Source organism: Nicotiana tabacum, chromosome 17 (assembly GCF_000715075.1).
Source record: "Nicotiana tabacum cultivar K326 chromosome 17, ASM71507v2, whole genome shotgun sequence".
NCBI lineage: Eukaryota > Viridiplantae > Streptophyta > Magnoliopsida > Solanales > Solanaceae > Nicotiana > Nicotiana tabacum.
This window is the reverse complement of record NC_134096.1, coordinates 79,499,667-79,519,902: the sequence shown is the minus strand read 5'-3', so window position 1 is coordinate 79,519,902 and position 20,236 is coordinate 79,499,667. Positions and strand designations below refer to the sequence as shown.

The 20,236-nt window shown below is 39.4% G+C and overlaps 2 protein-coding genes across 2 annotated transcripts; both read right to left on the bottom strand.

Annotated features, from left to right (window-relative positions):
* Positions 1-6,285: 6,285 nt before the first annotated feature.
* On the bottom strand, positions 6,286-7,395 carry LOC107800912 (uncharacterized). The gene is made up of 2 exons (XM_016624181.2): positions 7,129-7,395; positions 6,286-7,053 (listed from the first exon to the last, which is right to left on the bottom strand). The coding sequence occupies exons 1-2, from the start codon at positions 7,393-7,395 to the stop codon at positions 6,286-6,288; spliced, it is 1,035 nt and encodes a 344-aa protein (XP_016479667.1).
* Positions 7,396-7,542: 147 nt separating this feature from the next.
* Positions 7,543-8,685, bottom strand: LOC107800913 (uncharacterized). The gene is made up of 2 exons (XM_075235671.1): positions 8,204-8,685; positions 7,543-8,119 (listed from the first exon to the last, which is right to left on the bottom strand). The coding sequence occupies exons 1-2, from the start codon at positions 8,683-8,685 to the stop codon at positions 7,543-7,545; spliced, it is 1,059 nt and encodes a 352-aa protein (XP_075091772.1).
* Positions 8,686-20,236: the final 11,551 nt, after the last annotated feature.

Below are 20,236 nucleotides of genomic sequence, written 5' to 3'. Positions count from 1 at the left end.
AATGATCTCTTGAACCTAGGATTCTCATTTAGGAGAGCGATCTTTACTAGGTTATGATCACTTATACCTTCAGGGAGGACATTTGCTTTACTTAGTGGCATTATGTCTAACCACTCATTGTTAATAAAAACCCAATCAATTTTTTTAAAAAATCTCTATCCACTAATACTTATGTTATTCCATGTGTATCTCTGCCCTACATGAGGAAGCTCAATCAACCCACAAGTGTCTGCACAGTGAGGGAAGTATGCAATTTCTTACCAGATTATTGAATTTCCTCCCACTCGATCATCTCCATTCAAAACTGAATTGAAGCCTCCTGCAATTATCCATGGTTGTTTGCATGTTTTGCTATAGTTCATCAATATATTCCATAGCTCCTTCATGTCCTCTTTTATGTTAAATGTATACACAAAAGACATAACAAGATCCAATTTCAAAGGTATATTTCGCACAACACTGGTGACAATCTGAGTTGTTGTTTCTAATGGTACTACAGTATAGTAATCTAGCCTCCATGTAATCCATATTCTCCCGTTATAATGGGCTGCTAAATTGGTGACATAAAGCCATCCTCCAAACATTTTTCCTTCCATAATTTCAATCTTATTGCTCTTTATTTTTGTTTCTAGTAATCCCACTAAACCCACTCTCTTATTATTGCAAAGGCGTTTGACTTTCTTTTGCTTATTTGGACTGTTAAGCCCTCCAATATTCCAGCTTAGACAATTAACCATTCTCTTGATCGGGAACCTTTTGACTACCCACATTGACATCACTTTCTTTTGTTGGTTGTTTGTCACTATTGTTCATATTACCTACACTGCTAGCAGCACTGTTGGTACTCTCTGTTGGACTGACCACCTTCTGTTGCTGATGATTTCCTACTTGTTGTTGTTGCTGCTTACTTTGCTTACGCCCATTTTTCTAAGGGGTAATCCATGTATTCTCTTTGGTTCCTTGTTTCTTTGCATTTATCACATTTCCCTCATTTACATTTGTCACATTTCCTGTCTTCTCCAATGGTAATTGCTGAGTTACATTCTCACCATTTGTGGCTTTCCCATTCTTATCATGTGCTACATTGTGTTGGCCCTTCTTCTTCCTACAGTTGACCTCACCATGCCCGTACTTATCATAATACTTGCATAAGGTAGCATTCATTTCTACCTCTACCAAGAATCTAAAAAAGTTCAATCCAGACTTCTTCTTAGTATTTTAATCAACTATTAGTGATTTTCCAACCAAACTTCCTATCTTGCTCAAACCCTTAGGACTCCAACATTTGAAATCAAGCCCAGAAAATTTGATCCAGATTGGTACTGTATACAATTCATCTCTTGTAAACTCTATTTCAGAGCTCCAAACTTTCACAATGAAGGGTTTATTATCAAAGTGATAGATCTCACACTGAATTACATCATTTTTTCCCCACCTCAAAATCAAATCAGACTAGAAGAATTTTATTTTTTAACATGGCAATTTTATTGATTCCATGCTTTGCCCACATCCTTTAGATATACCCCTGTAACACAGCAAAAGGTGGGTGTGCACCTAGAACATAACACACCATTGCCGTCTTCCAATAATCAATTTCAGAGCTAATATCTTCTAATTCAATGTCAATGATCGGAGAATCACTATGCAGGGAAGGAGCAACATACTCCAATTTGAATCCGACATTTGACACCTTCGAGATGTCAAAATTATCCCAAATAGATGGTTTCTTCACTGGTTCTATCCTTTCTTCTTCATCCATCATATCTGCCCATGATTTTCTCCCACTACTTGTTGGGGATTGTACCCCAGCACTTGTTGAAGCTTGCACGACATTGTTCCATAAATTCTGAGCTTGAATTTGGGATATCTGCTCACTCTCTTTTGGACGAGTTACTATTTTATTGATTTCCGATCGAATCTCTTTCCTGTATGGCTATAGCTTCCTTATTCTTCTGCCCTCGAAGGGCATTACCTTGTGTAGACATCGTCTGAGCTTGAAGAGCTTTCTGTGACGGCATGCATGCCCTCTTCCATGGCCGACGCAGGTTAGCAAACGTGCGCCGAGATAGAATACATGCCTCTTATTATGAGATAAAGATAGTTAATTATTAAAAATGGCAAAAAGCATATAATCCCTATGCTTTCTGGAAAAAAATACCTTTAGTTAATTTAATTACTTTGTGGTATGGAAATACGCTTACAGTTCCTTTGAGGTTCTAAAAGGTAATACCTTTTCAATGAGGTATTTAAACAATAACAGATGGAAGCACGATAGGAAGTAAAATGCTAACTTTTTAAATTAGAAAAAGTTTTACCGTATTTTAACTCGGCAGGGAATGACAAAAAAATGCAAATTCAATTCATATGGTTCTTTGAAATCCCCTTATATTTTTTTGGAATTTGCATTTGAGGTCAACGTACTAATGGAAACTAAAAGGGCTAATGAACGTGTTTGAGACGTTTTCTGCTTATCACATCACAGCTGATATAAGACAAAGAATTGATAAAAATGTAGAAATTTCTTATCGGCAAAAGCAAATCTGTAGCTTAGCTTTGAAAGCTACTTTAATAGTACAACTAATAGGTAGTTAAACTTATTACGTATAGCATATTGCATTGAAAAGGTTTCAGAAATTCCCATATATTTCATCCCTCACGTCAAGCATCTTAGCCTTAAACATGTACTACGACATAGATAACATACAAATGCACTTTTTATAACTTGCACATGCCAGGGCACGGTGTATAGTTAGAAATCTTACACTTGTTTCTTCTTTTATCTTTTTTTCCTTTTTGGAGTGAGGAAGGCTCAAATAAGAGGAAGAAAATGAAAAAGGTTGGTGAGAATTGAATGTCGCACTTGTAAATACTTATTAGAGAACACGCTTTTTGCTTTTTCAAAGAGGGAGCGGTAAAAGTAATGATAGGAATATTAATAACCATTAAGGAAACAATCAAACTAAAATTTACTAATGAATTGAAGAATTGACTGTGTCCCATTTGAGTATTCGAGAGAATACCAATTTGGTAGTCAAATTTCTCGGATCGTGACACACGTTAAATGAATTGTAGCTGACGTGTATGGTGGGGGGCAGCAAAAGTATTCAGTACGATTAGGAGCGACTTGAATTTAGACACACCTTTGAAATTTATGCTTTTATTCATGTGATTTTGCACCATTTGGTACTTGTTCTTTGAACACCGTCCCTTGTCCTTTCACATAAAACGGTCCTGGGCCCAATGAAAACCAAAGACAAAAACAGAAAAACAAGGCATCTATTACTTTCCATCGTTTTGGTGACTATTATTTCAAATGGATGATGAAAGATATGATGTTTGGTGGGCGAGATTCTTGCTTTAGTTAAATAGTACTCATGGGAAGTAAGGGGAGTAAATTGTAATGTTCCCTAATATATATCATCGCGTATAAAAGCTGTGCGGTGAAAAAATAGAAGAAAAAAAGTGATTAAAATGATAGCGGAGAAGTTAGAATAATGAACAAAAAAAGGTTAACACTTAAGTTTGATTACTTAAAAAGAATTTGAACTTTTGAAACTTGTGAAAATGTTATACAATGACATTATTTTAATTTATTGATATAAACATCTAAAACTATAAAGATTATAATGTAAATAAGAAAAGAACGTATAACACAATATGGTGCTAATTAACTACTCCATATACTAATTAATTAGTCCCTTTCTATAAGAGAACAGATATGAGGGGAATGGCAGATTGAGATTGTACTGAAATATTTTTTTCCAAATTTACTACTTAAAAGGGTAAAAGACAATGGGCTGGACTGCACCTATTCTGTTGCATCAAGTGGCCTAAGAGTACATACATCCAGCAACAACTAGCTAACGTCGATATCGTACGTGATAATGATATTGGGCTCTCTTTCCTGTTAATTCTGGTGGCAGCTGCTCACTTTTCTGCATTGGACTGCAGCTCTGTAATCCAAAAGCAAAAGCAGAACTACAACTTGATGCCTAAATCTAACGCTGCAAAATCAACTTCTTTATATGTAAAATGTGTAATTCTATGCAAATATGTATTGGATTGGAGTATGTCTGTTTTGGGCCTTGGCTTCGCAGGAACACACATTTCCCATTTCCCATGCCCAATTCGTTCTTCTCATGGAGGTGAAATTGCTGCAATAATAGCATGGGCTCAGAGTGGGCTGTAGTATGGATAGAAGCACTGCAATGTGATCAATACTGACCCAAGTGCACACGTTTTTTTAAAATCACTCGTGCTTTGATGCGTGAATTTAAGCTAGCGTTTGGATATAGATTTGGTTGAAACTTGAAAAAAAATATTTTTGAAATTGTGTTGAAAAATAATTTTTGGAAGTTGAAGTTGTGTTTGGACATGCATTTCATTTGAAAAAAGTTAAAATTTTGTGAGTGGAAGAAAATATTTCACTCAAAAACTACCCTAAACAAGTTTTTGAGAACTTGAATTTATTTTTTCAATTTTTATATTTCATGAACAAACAGTGTTTTCGAAATTTTTTTTGAAAAAAGTAACAAAAATTTATGGCCAAAGGAGCTAAGCTATAAGAGTGACAGTGCTCACAATATTTACATAATCAGTTACTTAAAAGTAGTTATATGTAAATCTCTATTATAAACGTTTACATAGTAATGTTCTTACAGTATTAAACTAAACTACATTGATAGTGTTCTATATCCTCTTTTTGTCCCAATTTATGTGTTAATTTTTTTTTTTTTAATTTATCCTAAAAAGAATACCATACTTCCTTATTTAAAAATAATTTAACTTAAATTTTCTATTTTGCCTTTAATGGGATGATTTGCCGCCATACAAATATTTACGGTTTATTTTAGATCAAAAATTTTAAAAGTCTAATTTTTTAAAAATAGTTGTGCCGTGTCAAATATCGCCATTTAAATCCTTGATATGTAGTGCTTTTCTTTTTTCTATCACAATTCACAAGCATAAACCAGGGTAAAGCAGCTGATTCTTTAATTTGTCTTGACTTCTGCCACAGATACTCCTCTAATACAGAATGTTTGTAACTTATTTTATGGATGCAGCAACTAGCTCAACTAAATCCAAAAGTTTCGATTATTGTAACAGCAGTATATGATTTTCAGGACCACAGATCCACAAGGGAAAAGATATAGTCCTACTTGTGTTAGGGCGGTCCATACCTATGGTGTATAGGCCTTCTTTTAATAAGTATATACATATTAGCCCCAAATCCGAAGCCATTTTTCTCTCGAATGAGTGCGCAACTGCCAAAACTCCATAATCAGAATCCTATAACTATAAGATAGGGAAAGAAATTGACGGCACATGAATTACTTGGGAAAGTAAGTGTTTGATAGTATCAAACGATATTATTTTTTTTTCGCAATAGATATGAGTTTCGCTCTTCCATATTACTTCCTCTGCTCCTTTCTTTGTATATCTAATAAAATTTAAAATTAGAAAAGGTTCTCTTTCCAGAAATTTTTTGGTGTTCGTAACCCCTGATCAAATATCCGCAAGCAATAATATTCTGCTCATAATCAAGGAATCTTCAACAAACTTATCTTATCTTAAACAGACATATTCCCTCTAATTTGGGGTGTTAAGTTTAACCCAAAAAATATATTTATTATCATTTTTAGCCCGCACCAGAAACTTTTTACATCTGGTGGTCGAAAAATTTTATAAAATTTGTATAATTTTTATATAGCACATACAGAATGTATATATATACAAAAAAAATATATAAATTTTATATATTTTTTCGGTTATTATTTTTACAGCGACTATATGGTGTAATTTTTCAAAAAATGTAATACATTCAACTTGTCAACACGTCCAAATTTGACCCATGCACCAATTTGATACCTAATGGTGATTATTTTGAGATGTTTTTTCTGACTTGCACAATTAAGTTGGATAGATTAAGTTACTGCCCGTTGTAATTCACTCACCTTAGCCAATTAAGACAGGTTAAATTACGACTGCTTATTGATTGAAACCGTTTTAATCTGTACAAACTTAACAATGTATATCTGTTCAATAGACACCGTTATTTGTGATAATGGACTATTCGTATTATCTCTAGCTCAACCATTCTTTTTGCAAGTTCACAGAATACATGACATCATGATCACTTTGTATGTTTAATGTACTGCCATGGTTTCCTTTTGTTAGCATGTGGAACCAGTGGCGGATCCAGGATTTTTATTAAGCGGGTTCAAAATACAAAGAAGCAAATATATAAAAAAGGTTAACAAAAAAATATATTAATAAAATATATCATTACAACTGTCCTCTACGAGTTTTCATTTCCTGAAACGTATTCATAATAGTCTCATCAGAAATGGTGTTAAATATTTTTCTTTCTACATAAGGTACCAAACAATCGCTCATGAATTCGTCATTCATTCGGTTTCGTAATTCACTCTTGATCAACTTAATCGCCGAAAAAGTTCTTTCAACGGTAGCAGTGGCAACAGGTAGAAGCAAAGCAAATTTCACTAGGCGAAACATAAATGGATAATTCAAATACTTCTTTGTCTTAACTAGTGTTTCAGAAAGATCAACAAGTCCTTGTAGATTTGAGAACCTTTCATGAACATCACGAACATCAACAATATAAGTTTCAAGCTGATTCTTGAGTGTAACCGTTATATTCTCATCAAAATCATCAGGATATAATTCAGCCATCCTCAATATCTTGTTTATGTCAAAACTGGAAAATGAGTCAACTGGATTTAAGCAAGCTACTCCAACAAGCAAGTTCGTTGTCACCTCATTAAAACGAGCATTGAGTTCTTGAACTTGCCAATCAATAATCTTAAAAAATATATCAACACGATAGTGATGTAAAATAGTATAATCAGCAACTTTATGTCGAGATCTTCTAGAGTTAACATAGAGGTCATCAAAGTTTGGTATCAAAATATTATACTTGACACAAAATGCAGATACCTTATCAATAAGTGAATCCCATTCTTCTTCTCTTAGCTTTTGCAACCGTCTCTTTGCCACTTCAACAAGTAGAATAGCATTTGCAATATCTTGCTCCTTTTTTTATAAGGATGTATTAAGCTCATTTGTGATCCCCAATACATCTCTCATTATGTGCAACATGAAAGCAACCTCAAATGTTTGACAACTGCTAAGATATCCCTTTGCCTTAGATCTTTCTTCTAAAGTCCGGGCATCAACAACGATAGTATCAAGAACATCAATAATTGAGCCAAACATAGAAATAAAGTTCTTAAAAGATTTGTAGTGCGAACCCCAACGAGTATCTGCAGCTCTAGCAAGACCAAGCTCTTGATTCAAACCCCTACCAGTTTCAAGTTCACCCATGTCTAATGCCTCTTGAACTTTTTCTGCTTGAGATTCTCGAAGATCATCCATACGTTTAAAAGAATCTCCCACTATATTCAATACATTATAAACCAATAATACAAGTTCTCCCACTTCAAGATACTTTTTGGATACTGCAACAAGAGTCAATTGAAGTTGGTGTGCAAAATAATGAATGGAATAAGCAGATTTACTTTCTTATTGAATCAAAGTTTTGAGGCCACGTAAATCCCCTTGCATGTTGCTTGCTCCATTATAGCACTGTCCACGCACATAAGATAAACTCAAAGAATGTTGAGCAAGGTAATCAACAATTGCTTTCTTTAAACACAAAGCAGTAGTATTATTAACATGAACGATCCCAATAAAATGCTCCACCACAGATCCACATCTATTAACATATCGCATGATAATAGCTAATTGCTCTTTGCGTGATACATCACATGATTCATCAACTAGCAATGCAAAAAGGTCTCCATTTAGATTGTCCATAATTGCTTTAACTGTTTCAATTTTACATGCAATGATAATGTCTTTCTGAATTTTATGAGAAGTCAACTGATCATTCTTTGGAGCCTTTTTCAACACAAGATCACGAATTTTATCGCACCTCTCTGCATACCATGAAAGAATCTCAAGAAAGTTATCCTTGTTTAATGATGATTCATCTTCACGATGTCCACGAAATGCCAATCCTTGATTCAATAGGAGTCTCACCACCTCAATTGAAGTCTTCAAGAGAATTTTGTATTCGAGCTTGGTTTGAGTGGATTGCCTATCAAATGGAGTTTGAATTGACTGTTTTTATTTTAATAGATCTTCACATTTCCTTTTTGCCTGATTATGAATACTGCTGGACCCATGCATATCTAATCTGTTCTTTTTGTGCCAGCTCTTAAATCCTAAACTTGAAAATACATCACCTCTACCTTGATGAATGCCTTCATCTTGAAATAAGTAACAATACAAACAGTAAGCTGCATCTTCAATCACACTATACTCTAACCAATTATGATATCCTTTAAACCATTTAGGATTGAAACGACGCTTTAAGCCCGAAAAATCTCTTTGAGGAAACTTATGATATCGAGGTTGGCAAGGACCTCTTCGGAGGTATTCTCTTCTAATCTCATCACTCTCATTTGGATGAAAGTCTCTAATGGGTAATCTCTCCTTTGGATCAGTCTTTAAAGAATCAAGATCTATTCCTTGTCTTTGTTTTTTAGAGGATTGAGGTTGTTCTACTAATTGGTTCAAATTTTCTTCCACGGGAGTAACAATTAGAGAGGATAAACTTGATTGTGGCAACTTGGAAGATACCGGAGGATAAAATCTCTTCATTGAAACATAAACTGGATTACCAAATTAGAATTCGAATTAGAAGAATAATTTAATTAAACTTAAATTTAAACTAATATTTATTCATTCTTCACCAATAATTTAATTTTCTTTTATTTTACATATCATTATATTATAAAACAGTTAGATGAGATTTTAATCATCATTAAATAGCTTTGGACCACAACTTTGAAAGTTCAAAATGTCTTTACAAGAGTTATTATTTTCATCATAATTTTTCTTGAAGCAACAAAAAGAACAAATAAAAAAATCAGCAATGCAAATTCTAGTGATGGGCAAGTATTTTAAAGCAGATTATTTATATCATAGAATAATTGAGTTAATTGAAAGGAACGCCTATATAATGCAGTTAGCCAAACACATATACATAATACACTCATACACTTAGAAAACAAAATTAATCTGAATTCAATGTGTTATAGTCAATTAGTCATCCCTAAATCACTTAATGATAATTGATAAGATAGACCTAATTTATATGTACAAGAAAAAAAAAATAGAAATCAGAGAGAAACCTTATGGTGATAGTTGATGGTGAGAGAGTGAGAGGCTAATGGCAAGAGACAGCTATGGAAGGAAGCAATATGACCTTGAAATTGAACTAAAAGATTCAGTAGAGAGAGAGAGAGAGAAAGGGAGGAGAGAGAGAGAGAGAGAGAGAGAGAGAGAGAGAGAGAGAGAGAGAGAGAGAGAGAGAGAGAGAGAGAGAGAGGGAGAGAGAGAGAGAGAGAGAGAGAGAGAGAGAGAGAGAGAGAGAGAGAGAGAGAGAGAGAGAGAGAGATGTAGAGAAATAGAGAAGGGTTTCGGAATTGGGGCTGGTAGTTTGGGAATGGGTTGGGTCACTGTATTTTAGACATAAACGACGTCGTATTTAAATAGGAAATACGTATTAAAATAAAATAATTCTGACTGGTTTCGAACTCAAGACCTTGGGAAAAATTTGAACCCACTTTGCCAACAGGCTATTCGTCATCAATGTTTTAAGCGGGGTCAAAATAATTTTTATACATAAAACGTTCTTAGAAATATAAAATATACTTATATATACAGTATTATTTTTCGACGAAGCGGGTTCATTTGAACCCTCTTGACCCTACGTGGGTCCGCCCCTGTGTGGAACTACCTGGTTTTTTTTATTGTACATGTATATCTGATGCAACAATTTTCTTTTAAAAGTTCAATGCAAATATATATATTAGTCTCTATTAATGTGTGTTGCACGATAATAATGACACGTAAATTAATTAATAAAAATTAATGTTTTAATTAATGTTATTACATTAGCATAATAATCGAATTTAAAGTGATGAAAATATTATATGTACTTATATTTTAGAAATAATTTGATTTTATCTTATTTTATAGTCGATGTATTATATGTTATATATATATATACTTTTGAATCATTTGATTGAACTCTGCATTTTGTACATCATACTTGTAGACTGTATACGGTGATTTTGTATGGTTAATCGAGACCGAGAAGGATAGGGATCTAGCGAGATCGAAGGAAGCCTGTTAAGTCAAATAACAGAAAGCCGAAGAATCTGTGACCGGACGAGGATTGTGGCGGAGATCTCGGCATGTATCAAGTCAAGACCGGTTGATTAGCCAATTAGGAGATTTCTTTCTGTATTTAGAATTGTACCATATGTAGAACTCCTCTACTATATAAAGGGGGTTCCAATCATTTTGTAAGGGGGACATTCACGTATAACAAAGCAATATATTACGTTTTCTCTCTTAAGCTCTCTTATTCAGTTGTTCAGTTCTTGCTTTTTAATAATATACTCAGTTGATTCGAGGGCGACCTAGCTCGAGGGTCAAAGTTGTGTATTACATTGGTTTGCTTCATTTTACAATTAATTTTTAACTTCAATTCTCATATTTCTCAGTTTGTGCCAAGTGAAATCACATATCCTTAAAACCACTTATGAATTTAATTGTTATCCGATTTTAAGGGTAAACAGTTTGGCGCCACCGTGGGGCTAAGGATAATAGTGATTGCCTCGTGCTAATTGTTTTACACTTGTTCTTGTAAGCATTTTTGATTCCAGGATCAGCATGTCGAACTCTCGAGCAGTACCCACACACATAGATAATGGCCTTGGTTTTCATGGTGAAAATGACAACGTAGCCGCCCCAGGAAACGAAGTGCCTCCAGTTGACCTCGAGGGAGTACCAGTTGCAAACCCCATCGACGTCAGTTCCCATGTTGCCCTGAATGAAAATCGGGGCATCGACCCCGAAATTAGCATCCGCGGAGACGTTTGATCAGCCGGTCAGAACGCACAAGGCAGCGAAGAACGCAGAATAAGCCTTCGAATAATATTGCTGCATGCTCAACAAGCTGCAATAGCATAACTTCAAAATCAGAACCACGAACCGAGTAGGGTCAAACCCGAGCCATCATTGGAAGTTGTTCGTAGGACCGAACTAGTGTCGGGGAGGTCAAATGTGAATGAGTCAGGGTCCGACCCCGCTATCTTGAAAATGTTGAGGAGCTGACAAAGTACATTGAATCGGGGGAGAAGAAGATTGAAGCAAATGACAAAAAAGTAGAAACATATAACTCCCGAGTTGATCAAATTCTGGGGGCACCACCGATTTTGAAGGGTTTGGATTCAAATAAATTCGTATAAATCCTTTTCCCCCGAGCGTGGCTCTTAAGCCCATTTCGAAGAAATTCCGCATGCCAGAAATTCCCAAGTATAATAGAACTACCGACCCCAACGAGCATGTCACATCTTACATATGCGCAATAATGGGGAACGATCTAGAGGACGATGAGATTGAGTCCGTACTGCTGAAGAAATTCGGAGAAACTTTATCAAAGGGGGCGATGATATGGTACCATAATTTGCCACCTAACTCCATTGATTCTTTTGCCATGCTCGCAGATTCCTTCATTAAAGCACACGCCGGAGCGATAAAGGTCGAGACTAGAAAGTCGAACCTCTTCTAAGTAAAACAGAAAGACAACGAGATGCTCAAGAGAGGTCGTATCTCGGTTCCAAATGGAGCGTATGGATCTGCCCTCGGTCGCCGACGATTGGGCCGTTCGGGCTTTCACTCAAGGACTAAACATATGAAGTTCGGTAGCCTCACAGCAGTTAAAGCAGAACTTGATCGAATATCCAGCTGTAACCTGGGCCGATGTGCATAATCGATACCGGCTAGTTTATGACCAGTTGGGGGCTTCTTACGGGTCCGTTTATCCAAACAGGACCATCGACAGAGTTAAAAGGGATATTGACCAGGAACCACTGTCAAACAGAGATCGATATCAGCCATATGGTGGGGATCCGAGAAACAACGGGCCTGGACCCAACCCCGTTCGAATTGATAGAAGAAATGATCGATGACAGAGCTCTCAAGGGCTCATGAGTAAGAGCGGTTTCGACAGAAATGTCGAACCCAAAGAAGCACCACGACTATCAGAATACAACTTTAATAATGGTGTGTCAGCTATTATATCGGCCATTGGGCGCATCAAAGACACCAGGTGGCCCCGACCTCTGCAGACCGATCCGGCCCAGAGAAATCCTAATCAAATATGCAAATATCATGGCACCCATGGTCATAGAACAGAAGAATGCAGACAACTGAGGGAGGAGGTAGCTCGTTTGTTCAACGAAGGGCATCTTCGAGAATTCTTAAGTGATCGGGTTAAAAACCACTTCAAGTACAGAGATTCAAACAAACAAAATGAGCAAGAAGAGCCGCAACATGTGATCCACATGATTATTGGAGGGGTCGATATTCCTCAGGGGGCCGTATTCAAACGCACCAAGGTGTCGATGACGAGGTAAAAATGGACTCGAGACTACGTACCAGAAGGGACCTTGTCTTTCAATGACGAGGATGCAGAGGGGATCTTACAACCCCACAACGACACATTGGTAATATCTGTCCTTATGAATAAAATTCAAGTTAAACGTGCTTTGATTTATCCAGGTAGCTCGGCCAACATTATTCGATCGAGGGTTGTAGAACAGCTCTGCCTACAAGATCAAATTGTACCCGCATCCCGAGTACTTAACGGCTTCAACATGGCAAGCGAAACCACCAAAGGTGAAATTACTTTGCCAGTGAACATGGTCGGGACCATCCAAGAAATAAAGTTCCAAGTGAACGAGGGTGATATGAGGTGCAACGCCCTGCTCGAAAGGTCGTGGATCCATAACATGAGGGCACTACCTTCGACCCTTCACCAAGTTTCGAAGTTCCCGACATCGGAGGGAGTCAAAACAGTGTACGGGGAGCAACCCGCCACCAAGGAGATGTTTGCAGTCGGTGAAGTGATACCGGTATCGGTACTCTCATCAACGAAGGGATCAGATTCGAATAGAAAGCAGGAGGCCAAATAGCAACCACAGACACCGGCCTCGACCCAATTGCAGGAGCAAGGGATCGATGAGGATGATGACTACTGGATCCCTCGATCCTTCATAATTCCCGATGACTCCGACGCTACCAAGTCAACGGTCAAAGAGCTGGAACAAGTCACACTGGCCAAGCATTAGCCCGAACGAAAGGTATACCTGGGCACGGGGCTAACCCCCGAGCTCAGGAAAAAACTTATTCATTTCCTTAAAGCTAACACGGATTGCTTTGCTTGGTCCCACCTCGATATGACAGGGATTCCACCAGAAATTACCACTCACAAATTGAGCCTGGACCCTAAATTATGCCCGGTGAAACAAAAAAGAAGGCCCCAGTCTGAGGTCAAATATGCTTTCATCAAGGACGAGGTAACCAAACTTCTCAAAATAGGATCAATTTGGGAAGTAAAGTACTCTGAATGGTTAGCAAACGTAGTGTTAGTACCTAAGAAGGGAAACAAACTTAGAATGTGTGTAAATTATAAAGACCTGAATAAAGTATACCCCAAGGATTCTTTTCCTTTGCCTAATATCGATCGTATAATCGATGCCACGGCCGGTCACAAGACTCTCAGTTTTCTCGATGCCTACTCCGGGTACAACAAGATACAGATGAACCCGGAGGATCAGTAAAAGACCTCGTTTATCACTAAGCACGATACCTACTGTTATAATGTAATGCCATTCAGTTTAAAAAATGCTGGTGCAACTTATCAACGCCTAGTAAACCGAATGTTCGAAGAACAAATAGGAAAATCAATGAAAGTTTATGTTGATGACATGTTAGTTAAGTCCCTGTGAGCAGAGGAGCATTTAAAGCATTTGCATGATACTTTCGATATACTGAAGAAGTGCAATATGAAACTCAACCCCGAAAAATGTGCACTCGGGGTTGGCTCGGGCAACTTTCTTGGTTTCATGATATCCAATCGGGGAATCGAGATCAACCCCGATAAAATCAAATCTATCGAGGATATCACGGTAGTGGATAATGTAAAGTTCGTACAGAGGCTGACGGGGCGGATAGCCGCCCTAGGACGATTCATTTCGAGATCCTCATATAGGAGCCACTGGTTCTTCTCGCTGCTTAAGAAGAAGAGCAATTTTGCATGGACTCCGGAATGCCAGCAGGCCTTGGAGGAACTAAAGCAATATTTATCGAGCTCGTCGCTTCTTCATACCCCGAAAGTGGACAAACAGCTTTACCTGTACTTAGCAGGCTTGGGGACAGTGGTAAATGGAGTCCTGGTCCGAGAAGAACAAGGTACGCAATTCCCTGTCTATTATGTTAGTCGGACCTTAGGTGAGGTCGAAACTAGATATCCACACTTAGAAAAATTAGCGCTTGCTTTAATAAGCGCCTCTAAGAAACTAAAGCCATATTTCCAATGTCATCCAATATGTGTTGTAACAACTTATCCTCCTCGAAATATTTTGCACAAACCCGAGCTTTCGGGTCGATTGGCCAAATGGGCCGTAGAAATCAGTGGGTACGATATTGAGTATCGACCCCGAACCACCATCAAGTCTCAAATCTTGGTGGACTTCGTGGTTGACTTTACGCCGGCCCTCGTACTCGAGGTTGAAAAAGAACTACTGTTAAAATCAGGTACATCTTCGGGAGTCTGGACCCTCTTTACGGATGGTGCTTCGAACACAAAGGGGTCCGGACTAGGCATCATACTAAAATCACCCACAAGTAATGTAGTTAGACAGCCTATCAGAACTACAAAATTGACTAACAATGAGGCCGAGTATGAGGCCATGATTGCAGGTCTCGAACTAGTTAGAAGCTTAGAAGCGGAGGTCATACAGGCTAAGTGTGATTCCCTCCTCATGGTAAACCAAGTTAACGGGACTTTTGAAGTCCGAGAAGACCAAATGCAGAGGTACTTGGATAAACTACAGGTGACTCTACATCGATTTAAGGAACGAACCTTGCAACATGTACCTCGAGAACAGAACAGCGAGGTCGACGCTCTTGCAGACTTAGGTTCATCGGTCGAAGATGACGAACTCAACTCGGGGACTGTCGTACAACTCATGAGATCGGTAATCGAAGAAGGTCACGCCGAGATAAACTTCACAAGTTTAACCTATGATTGGAGAAAAAAATACATAGAGTACTTAAAGAACAGGAAGTTTCCATCAGATCCAAAGGAGTCAAGAGCTCTGCGCACAAAGGCAGCACGGTTCACTTTGTCTGAAGGCGGAACGCTGTTTAGAAGGACGTTCGATGGACCGTTGGCAATATGTTTGGTTTCGGGATATACCGACTACATCCTACGGAAAATTCACGAGGGCACTTGTGGAAATCATTCTGGTGCCGATTCGTTGGTCCATAAAGTAATCAAAGCAGGGTACTATTGGACCGATATGGGGAAGGATGCAAGGGAGTTCGTTCGAAAATGCGATAAATGCCAAAGGCATGTGCCCATGATTCACCAACCTGGGGAACTACTCCACTCGGTCTTGTCCCCATGGCCCTTCATGAAATGGGGAATGAACATCGTTGGACCTCTCCTGTCGGCCCCATGTAAGGTTTAGTTTATTTTATTTATGACTGATTACTTCTCTAAATGGGTTGAAGCATAAGTTTTCGAGAAAGTCAGAGAAAAGGAAGTCATAGACTTAATTTGGGACCACATCATATGTCGATTCGGGATGCCCTTCGAGATTGTATGTGATAATGGAAAACAATTCATCTACAGAAAAGTAACTAAATTTCTCGAGGATCACAAGATCAAAAGGATCATATCAACACCTTATCATTCCAGCGGGAACGGACAAGCCGAATCGACCAACAAAACCATCATCCAAAATCAAGAAGAGATTGACCGACGCCAAAGGAAAATGGAGAGAAATACTACCCGAGGTTCTATGGGCATACCGCACAATATCAAAATCCAGTACCGGAGCAACACCGTTTTCGTTAGTTTATGGCGCCGAAGCTCTGATCTCGGTCGAGATAGGAGAACCTAGCATCGGGTTTCGATATGCAACAGAGGAGTCGAATAACGAGACCATGAATACGAGCCTAGAATTGTTGGATGAAAGACGCGAAGACACTCTCGTCCGATTGGCCAGCCAAAAACAACGGATCGAAAGATACTACAATCGAAGAGCCAATCTTTGGCATTTTAACGTCGGGGACTTGGTGCTAAGAAAAGTCACCCCCAACACCCAAAATCTAAATGAAGGGAAACTGGGTCCGAACTAGGAAGGACCGTTTCAGGTTCTCGAAATCATCGGAAAAGGATCCTACAAGCTCGGCACGATGAACGGCGAACAACTACCGAGCAATTGGAACGCATCACACCTAAAATGATACTACTGCTAAGGTACGGCCCCTCCCATTTTTATTTATATTTTAAACTAATGCTTGTAGGTGTTCGACCAGAAACAATGATGGATTCTTCGACACGAAGCCTTTAGGTCTGAAAGCACGCGTTTTACTCTTTTTTCCTTAGACCGATTTTGTCCTAAATGGGTTTTCCGACGAGGTTTTTAATGAGGCAACCATTGATCGTGCTAACTTATAACAATTCAACAGTATTTGATGCAAGGAAGTTACTTCATGGCAGCAGGGTCTCGATAGAAAAAATTTGTAAGGGCTAAACGGTCAAACGAACCGTGCCCGCGTAGTTTGCTCGAGCCCTGGCATAGAACATGTGCGTATGTATAATCATTTATAAAGAGAAGTATTTTTCTCTACCGATATCTTATGCCTTAAAAAAAATTTCTACTTTACAATTTCATACTCTCGATCTATTATGTAAATAGGCTTAAGGGCCGACCACAACCAGAGTTCGGATAATTACCCCCACGCTCGGGGACTGCTGTCCGAAAAATAAACGAGATCGAATTATTAAAACTCCGAGATCATAAGACCTTTTAGGCAACCCTCGATTTTTATAGGCCACGGGCACCCCATTCTGGGACTGACATTTCGGGAAAGCTCGAAGTAAAACGGAAAAATAAGCCCAAGTGGGAAAATCCCAAATTAAAGAAGCTACGGCCGAATTAACACGGGTCAGAGACGTACGAATTCCGTAACAAAACAGTCTTTCGAATTCTTTCATAAACCGGCTAAAAAGGCTACCCCCGATAAAATCATAAAAGGTTTCGATAATATCAAGCCTCGAAAACTTTAATGAGTACAAAACTGTTCAAACTCTCGAACAATTCCTTATTTCATGCTAAGGCATTACAAGTTTTGCAAATACAAATGATAAAAAACTTTTTCAAGCCGAAAAGGGAAGAAAGCCATAAACAATCTTTTTACAAAAGCCTAAGGGCTGTTTTTTGCTTTGAGTTCGAGAGACCATCCTCGCTCAAATAAAAAACCTAAGGGTTACCTTACTTCGAGTTGGAGCAATCACTCACTCGATCGTAAAGCCTAAGGGCTATACTAGTTCGATTTCAATCAAATTGTCTAAACCTCGTACCTTAGAATACAACGTCATAATTTTATATGGCAGAAAGGAAGAAAGTTTTTATTTATATATATATATATCATAAATCATTTATAAGGGCAGCATGGCCCGATTAAATTTGTCTACAAAAGACCGAAACGGTCTTAAAAGAAGTACAAAAAATACTAATCCTAAAGGACTTAGTCTTCTCCGGGAGCAGCATCTTCGCCCTTGAGGCCTTCTTCGCATTCAGATCCGCTCATACTCCCAGAATCATCATCATCATCAGGAAAGGCCAACACTCTGGCTTCAGCTTCAAGCTCCTTAGCATTCTTGATCTCGACTGTAAGATCGAAGCCACGAGCATGGATCTCCTTGAGAGTCTCCCTTCGAGACTGGCATTAGCATGCTCGACAACCCAGTTTGCTCGAGCCTGAGCAGCTTCGGCAACCTACTTTTCTCGAACCTGAGCAGCTTCAGCGTCAGACCGGTAGATGGCCACCATTGCATCAGCGTTAGCCTTGGCTATTTCGACCTCCGATTTGGCTGCTGCAAGTTCTATGGCCAGCCTCTTCTCTCTGCTCACTGAGAAGCTTGAAGGCATCTCTCTCCTCAGTAAGCCCTCGGATTTCGGCGTCGTACCGGCTTTAGCTCTCCTCAGGATCGGAAGAAAGCCTCGTGATGAAGCACAGAAGCCTGCAAAAATAGAAAGAAAGAATTATACAAGGGGAGAACATTACAAGTATGAAAATTGACAAAGAAAATATGAACTTACCCGGCTCAGGGCCTGTTGGGCTTCGTTGAAAAGATAAGGCGCTCCCACCTCGTCCATCTGGGCTTGGTCTTCTTCTGTGACCAAACATCGGAGGTAGGTAGCCACCCCTACGGGGGCAGCAAGAACCCGCGCATCCTCTGGTACCGTGATAACGATTGTTCGCTTACGCTCGGGATCGGCACTAGGGGCTGAAAACTGATTGGTCAGTTTAAAACTCAAGGAAGCCTCGCCCAAGCTCTTCTTCGGAGCCTCCAAGTCACTCAGACCGGTGACATCTTCTACCTCAACAAAATAACCACGGAAATGATCTTCCTCTCCGTGGGCTCCCTCCCCGTAACAAGTCTCCACGGCCTGAGCGTCGCGTATCATTGACTCAGAAAATGAAGGGAACGAGGGGAAATCCCCGATCTCTATTGCCCCAAGTGGGTCTTTTGGGGTGCCGCCTCCATCTTGGGGAGCCTCAAGCCCAGTTTCTATACCGGCATCCACCGCCTCATCAACGGTTTCGTCGCCCTGAGATAAAGAATCTTCGATTCTTCTCGGCTCGGGGACTTGGGCCGAAGTCTCCTCCTCGACCTCATCAAGCCTAGACGGAGCAGTATCAACTCCCACCGGTTTCGAAGTTCTCCAAATCTCGGAGCTAGCTCGCACATGGGCCACCAGCCCGGAATCATCTTCTTTCTCTTCTTCTTCTTCTTCTTATTCTTCCCTTAGTCTTTGGACTGACTCCATAGTCAGCGGGATTGTGTTCCCCTTGGGTTTACGAGTTATTCTCTTCTTGGGCTTTTGACCCTCGAAGTTCGAGGCCCTTTTCCTCTTATTCTCCTTCGCCTGTTTTGAGATAGGTGGTGAAACTTCTTCATTGCCGGACGGGGGTCTCATAATTGCATACTTTCCAAGACCTACAAAAGGAGAAAGTAAGTAAACTCATGTTTGAAAAGATTCTTGAACGATAGGAAAATAGGTAAGTCACGAAGAAGGCTTACCATGAGTACGAGCCTCCCACCGTCCCTTTGATAAATCGCGCCATGCGTGCTCGGCATATGTTGATGTCGAAACCAAGCTCCTAACCCAGTTCTCGAGGTGGAGAACCGTTCCTGGCATCCAAGCAACGGCTGCATCGAAAAAAACATTGATAAGAAAGGATGAAGAAGTAAAAATAACGAACAGAAATTAAAGACAGAATCTTACTTACGTTTCATATTTCATTTCTCAGGAAATGGTATGCTCTCAGCCGGGATTAGGTCCGTGGTCTTCACCCGAATGAACCGGCCCATCCAACCCTGATCTTTGTCTTCATCTATACCCGAGATGAGCGCCTTGGTGGCCCGGCGTTGAAGCTTTATCAGCCTGTCTCGATAGAGTCGAGGGCTATATAATCTTATGAGGTGGTCAAGGGTGAAGGGAAGCCTGTCGATTTTGCTCATGAAGAAACGGAGCAGTATCACGATCCTCTAGAAAGAAGGGTGAATTTGGCCGAGGGTCACCTGGTATTTCTTGCAGAAGTCTACGATGACCAGATCGAGGGGACCCAACATGAAAAGATAAGTGTAAACACTCAGGAACCCTTCCACGTGGGTGTTGATCGCTTCTTCTGGTGCCGGTATCACAACCTCTTTGTTTCCCCAATTGCAATCTTTCTTCACCTGGTCAAGGAGACTTTTGGATATCGAGCATATATATCTCGATATCGGCTCGCATCGACCAAGAACTGGTGAGAGTTTCTCGACCTTAAAGTCGGAATCAATGACACACACCCCGGGAATAAGTTCTTCAGGGTGTGGCTCCACCACTGGTTTCTCGCCGGCCGGCCGAGATGAGGAAGCAACCTCTTTGTGCGGAACAATTTTAGATGTTTTGGCCAATTAGTTTTTGTGGTCAAAGAAGAATGGAGATTGTAGTATTTGGTATTTTAGGAAGAACAAGCAAAGAAATTCAAAAACCTGAAGATAGGAAGC